Genomic DNA, 6,309 nt, shown 5'->3' with positions numbered 1-6,309 from the left:
ATCTCTCTCCCCCCCCATGACATCAGTCAAGATATACTGCTGAAAACAATTAGCTCCTGTCAACAATACCAGATGGATAGCAGGTGTAACAAAGCAAAATTCAGTGATGCCTTGCTTAGATTCTTCAGGTGTCAGTTTAGAAAGGAGCTTGATTTCACAGGTCTGATCTCTGTCTCCCTCTTCACACATCTGTGCAGGCTTGCTGCCACTGCTGAAGCTGGAGAGATGCACTGGAAGTTCTACTTCAAGCTCTACTGCTTCCTGGACACAGAAAACGTCCCAAAAGATAGTGTGGAATTTGCCTTTATGTTTGAGCAGGTAAAGGACAAAGGTTCCGTTCTGAGGCACTTTTAAGAGGAGAGAAAAAAAGCAAGAGATCTAGGCAGCACAGAGAGAGTTTTGATTATGCTTGTTTAACTAAATGCACTGCTACTCAAGCATCAAGTGCAAAGAAAGCAATTCAGTGCAGTGGTCAAAATAGGCTTATCCTGACATAAGTGAAGCACATATGATTTACCTAGTGTTATGACTTTTCTTACTTCTGCATTACTTGTGAATTGCTTTATGTATAGTGGTAAAAAATTGCATAACTGGGTCTAAGCTGGATAAAAAAGAAAAGGATAATACTTGCTTTTAATTTTGCTCTTGTGAAACCATTTTCTTAAGAAAGTGCAAGAAATAAAGTGAAAAATGTGTAACTGGCAAGCAAATTAATTATTAGAGACCCATGTTGGCAACTGTACAGAACTAATCGAGCAATAGCTTTTTCTCTTTTCAAAAACTGATTGGTATTTCATAGGCACCGTAGTAAAACAAATCAGTCCCGTCTCAGCGGTAACTGTAAGACAGCTATGACAAGCAGAAATCCACTTAATGAATGTGCTGAGCTCAGAACGGGGCCATATTGCAAAACATAAAATAAGTGAAATTGATTTATAATGAAAACTAAATGCGTCAGCAGTTGGATTTCTATTATATGAAGTCCTGTAGTTGCTCAGAAACTCTCACTGATGGCATTTATTATTGTTGACTGACCACCTTCTTTTCTACTATATTGCAAATAGCTGAAAATTCTTCCAGTGGACAGCTTCTTTCAAGTGGTCACTAGAGACAAATAAAGATTTCTGAGTAAGGCTATTTGCAATGCCAAGACACTGATATTCTGTTGGTAAGCAAGCCCGATGTGATCAAGAACTGACATATTTCAATTTTCATATGTATGAAGCTTTTTCCCCTTCCACAGGATCAGAAACATCTTCACTGTAATAGAGTATTTCTTCCTTGTTCAGAGTTTAGGTTTTAAGGCACCATATTACATCGTGAGTCTACCAAAAGGCTCCTTCCAGAGCCTACTACTGTAGCTCAATCCAGAACCGCTTATTGCTGTCTGAAGGATCTGGGCAATAGATTGCCTTGGTTGGGCTTAGAAACGTTACCATTCTGACTGTCTGTCTGGTTTTACATATGGAGGAGTCAGCCGGTTAATGCCTCTGCTTTGGGATGAAGTTTGAACAGTAAGAAGAAAATCCATGAGAGCTCTGCACCAGATATTTTACGTTACATTATTGGTGTAAGGAGGCAGATCTAGATAAGTTTTCCGTATGAACAACTAAAACAAGCACATTTGCTGAAGCAGATTGTTTTCATGCAGCATTCTGTGCTGATCGGTGTTTAGCCAAATATTTTATGTCTTGCCAAGACCAATAGTATTTAAGTTATAAAGCATGGCAGATTCAATCCCTACAATTAATATTACAGCAATACCTTAGAGAGGTGACTTATTACATTCTAACATCAGTTCTGTTCTTTTTTTCTAATTGTCTGCTTTTGATGTCGGTCATGGACTTTTTTCAGCCAATTAAGAAAGTTCCCTTTTGTCATCAGTTTTAGTTCTGTAACCTCCATTATTTTAAAGTCTGAATTCTTTAATTCATAAGGCGCTGAAGAAAATCTTTCAGTTCTTTCTCATTAAAATACTGTCCTTCCATTTCCACAAGACAGCTCTTTCTTCTGCTTGTGTACAGTCTCAGGTAAACCATCTTGCATGGCTTAAGGCACATTTTGTCTCCATCCTAAGTGTACACCTAAATGAACTAGCTCTTACTTAGATGTGAATTATCTCTGGGTGTTTACTAAACCGCTTGCAATTCCTGCATCTCCAGACATGGGGCGCGTTTGCTTCCTGTACTAGTGTCGTATGAAAAAAAAAATATCCTAGCTGCTGCACATTTCCAAAGGTTTGAATGGGTGTGCGAAGAGCATCGCCTTGGTTCAGAATCTCATCCCTGATGCTACGGACCACTATAACATGTAAACGTTTTACTAACTTTATCTGGGATCCATTGAAGAGTTACTGTTTTCCTTCAGTGAGGTTTATTACAAAGCTGTCCTAGGGCTTTGCTTGTTTGGCTGGAAACGTCAGTTTTCACAGCCAGATTATTGATAGCAGTAAGCAAAACTAGAGCTACCCATTTCTTCCTAATGCCCTTGAACGGAGATGGCTTTCTCCCAATCAGGTATTTAGATCTTGATTTTTCTCCCCTTTACATTTTATTTTCCTTTTTAGTAATTCAGTTGCTCTCTTAGTGAACTCACATATAAGAGCTGTACTAGTAACTGTAATTCCCATTTAGCAAGTTCCTCAATTGCCTTGCAGTTCTTCTGGTAAACTCCGTCTTACCCAGTTTAACAAATTTGCCAAGAGATTTACCACATTTGATTGATTTAGTGGATCATTTATTTCAGATTCTGGGTTTGCCTGGCAGTAAATCTACTTCCCATTTCTCTCGTAGTCCTTTCAAAGACTGGTTTGTACATAAAAAGCTACCTTTTTCCTCTTGATAGGCTCATGAAGCAGTGATTAGAGGACATTATCCTGCTCCTGAAGAAACCCTCCAGGTCCTTGCAGCTTTGCGTCTTCAGTACCTTCAGGGAGATTACACTCTGCATACCACCATACCAGAAATGGAGGAAGTCTATCCCTTGCAAAAGCTGAAGTCTCGGATTACACAGTCTACCAAAACATTTACTGCAGCAGAGAAGGCTGAGAAGAAACGAGCCAGCTTCCTTGAAGGAACATTGCGGAGGAGTTTTCGCAGTGGCTCTGTCAGCAAACAGAAGGTTGAGGAGGATCAGATGTTAGACATGTGGGTCAAAGAGGAAATCTCAGCTTCTAGGACCAGTATTATTGACAAGTGGAAAAAACTCCAGAGGATGAACCAGGAGCAGGCTATGGCAAAGTATATGGCTTTGATAAAGGAATGGCCTGGCTATGGCTCAACACTCTTTGACGTAGAGGTGAGTACAACCTCCTGAACACTCTTAACTACAGTTTATACTGTATAGATGGTGGCTTCATTACTGAGTAGGGAAACCATAAATACTGTACCACAATGCTCAGACAGCTGAGGTAATAAAGTGTTAGAGATTAAAAGCATACTCCCGTTAGCAAGCACTGTAGCCATTTAAATCCACTAGTTAACCATAAAATACAGAGAGACAGAATGCTAGCCTGATGGGTTGCAAACAAGTTTAGGAGACGTGTAAAAGGCTACGTTCAAAGAGGGACAAGCAACATGCACTTTTTAAAAAATGGTTACAGACAAGAACCTCAACAGTAAGTGTTGCGTGGCTCCCGCTGTTCCCTTTGCTGTTAATCTACATTTTTTCCTCTAGTGTAAAGAAGGGGGATTCCCACAAGAGTTGTGGCTTGGAGTCAGCGCTGATGCAGTTTCTGTCTACAAGCGTGGGGAAGGAAGGCCTCTGGAGGTGTTTCAGTATGAACATATCTTGTCATTTGGTGCACCGCTTGCCAACACCTACAAGATCGTGGTGGATGAGAGAGAACTGCTTTTTGAAACTAGTGAGGTAAGAGCAAGAAGGAATTTTGTTACTGTGGTCTTCCTGTTCTGATAGCCAGGCTGCTTAGTAATTTAAGTAATTGCTGCACACATTACAGATTTATTCAAGATCCCTATAAAGCTAAAGGGAAGACATAGTGAGATGGATGGAAGTGCTGAGTATTTTTATTTGTTTAACCGCGAAAGGGTTTTGTTGAAAGCTCAACAGTTCTATATTGTTAGCATCTAAAGAAATTCATTCACATACTGTTACCTTACTAAGAACTTTGATCTTTATACTCTTTTGGCAGGTGGTTGACATCGCAAAGCTGATGAAAGCTTACATCAGTATGATCGTGAAAAAACGCTATAGCACCTCTCGATCAGTGAGTAGCCATGGAAGTCAGGGCAGCTCCAGGTGAAAACAAAACCAGTTCTACTGTGCTCTAAATAGAACGTATCGCTGCTTGGCCTCAAAACGACCTGATGATACTGATCACATCTGTTGACAAGCTAACAAAGAACCAGAGTTTCCACGGAAAAGATCTTCAAACATTGTTTTAGAAAGACCACAGGGTGGGGAGGGGAAAATCAGCTGAAATAGTCACATACTAGAACTGCTGGCTCGTTCAAAACTTTCCAAAGCATTATTATCTTCAGTTGATGTAACAAATGCCTTAAGACTTGATCCACTGCAATACAAGCAGTAATAAGTGCCTTACAATATTAAACCCAACTTGTATTGACCTAAAATTGCTGATAAAAGTCAAGAGGATGTTTTTTGTCCTTCCAGAACACTAAAAACAAAGTTATATTCCTCCATTCTGCTCTAATCTACTGGCCTGTATACATGTGGGAAAGGGGAGGGAAGAAGAGCAAGGTATATTAAAACAAAGTTATATTCCTCCATTCTGCTCTAATCTACTGGCCTGTATACATGTGGGAAAGGGGAGGGAAGAAAAGCAAGGTATATTTTTTTTTTTTGGAGAGCTGCTGGCAGCCTTCCTGATGGACGCCAACATTTTGTTTCCCCTTGCTTCCATGGATGTGCACACTGTGCATGCATATTTGAGCTGTCAGTAAAATTTGACTAATTTTATTCTGTATTTCAAAATTCTTTTGAAGCAAAGGGAATAAGTATGTGCAATGGTGTAAACAGTCTTTCTGTACATTTTAATAGTTCAGAGTTATAGTTGTTACAATTGTATGGTTACTTTCTAAGCAGTTTTATTAACAAGTAAATTCCAAAATTTTCATATGTTGATTTTACTATTGCAAATATGTATTACCATATAAGTAGCAGAAGTCTGCATTCTGTATCTGCTGTATTATAGAGAGAGATGTAGCTGAGAATATTTATAGACTACCCTAATATGGAAATACAATTATCAGGTCAATACTCCGTAATATCAGCTTAAGTTTTTAATATTAAATTTTTCTTTTAAAGACATCACTCTTTTATAATTCTGGCTGGACTCTCCAACCCAGACTGACTACCAAAGGTCAGAGCCCTTCAGAGTTGACTAGAGAATGCAAAGTTATACAATGCAACTGCTTTAATATAGAGTTCTCTATTTTACCTGGTTGCCTGATGAAGGTTCTTGACAGTACCCTGTAAATAAATTGGGGAATATCAGCTAATAATAAGCTGATTTTGGACTTTTATTTTTGTACAGAAATACTGTAATATAAGGCAAAACTCTGATCAAAGGTATCTTTTTGTCCACAGCAAAAAAAAGGAACCTGAAAAACCTTACTGTTATTAAAAATCTCAGCCTTTAAGGAATCATGCCTACTTACTAAAAAAAAAAGGGGGGGGGGGGGCCAGCAATAAAGAAAATATAAGTGATGTGCTCTGTTCTCACTTCATACTGAGTTGGACTTGCAGCAAAGTCTTAACTTTGTCCATCTTCTCAGGAGCCAAGCCAGGAGCACAGTGTAGGCTATACATACGTTTTTGCTTGGAAAGGTGCATGTGGCTTTGTGTTGTAATGGGGCAAGTTTCTGTCTGTGATCACAACTACCTCCTTGACAGAATCATTAAGGTTGGAAGAGGCCTCTAAGATCAGAGTCCAACCGTCAACCCAACACCACCATGCCCACTAAACCATGTCCCTAAGTGCCTCATCTACACGTCTTTTAAATACCTCCAGGGATGGGGACTCCACCACTTCCCTGGGCAGCCTCTTCCAATGTTTAACCACTCTTTCAGTAAAGAAATTTTTTTGATCATGTGATGTGTGTCAGTTACACCATCAGGATAGAGGGGAAGGACTGCTGAGCAATTCCACTCCACAAGGAATGTGCAAGTAGAGCTTTTGCTATTTGTGTAGCCCTGATGTAAGATGGCTTGTTTTTACTAGCCAGCCACAGCATGGTAGTGCAGCATGTGCTGCCCTCGTAAGTGTACGTAGCCTTTACAGACTACAAGGCTTGCTATGAGAAATCCTCCACCTTCCTCCAACTGGCA

At 39.7% G+C, this 6,309-nt stretch overlaps 1 protein-coding gene across 1 annotated transcript in view; it reads left to right on the top strand.

Moving 5' to 3' along the window:
• Positions 1-5,686, top strand: part of MYO10 (myosin X) — a 143,646-nt gene extending 137,960 nt beyond the window's left edge. The window contains exons 38-42 of the mRNA XM_009288032.2: positions 198-318; positions 2,845-3,297; positions 3,676-3,867; positions 4,151-4,719; positions 4,807-5,686. Coding sequence (XP_009286307.2) covers positions 198-318; positions 2,845-3,297; positions 3,676-3,867; positions 4,151-4,261 — 877 coding nt within the window. The 3' untranslated portion in view covers positions 4,262-4,719; positions 4,807-5,686. The remainder of the gene's footprint in view (positions 1-197; positions 319-2,844; positions 3,298-3,675; positions 3,868-4,150; positions 4,720-4,806) is intronic.
• Positions 5,687-6,309: the final 623 nt, after the last annotated feature.

The sequence above is a fragment of the Aptenodytes forsteri genome, unplaced genomic scaffold (genome assembly GCF_000699145.1).
Source record: "Aptenodytes forsteri isolate BGI_AS27 unplaced genomic scaffold, ASM69914v1 Scaffold27, whole genome shotgun sequence".
Classification (NCBI taxonomy): domain Eukaryota; kingdom Metazoa; phylum Chordata; class Aves; order Sphenisciformes; family Spheniscidae; genus Aptenodytes; species Aptenodytes forsteri.
This window is presented reverse-complemented; position numbering and strand designations above follow the sequence as displayed.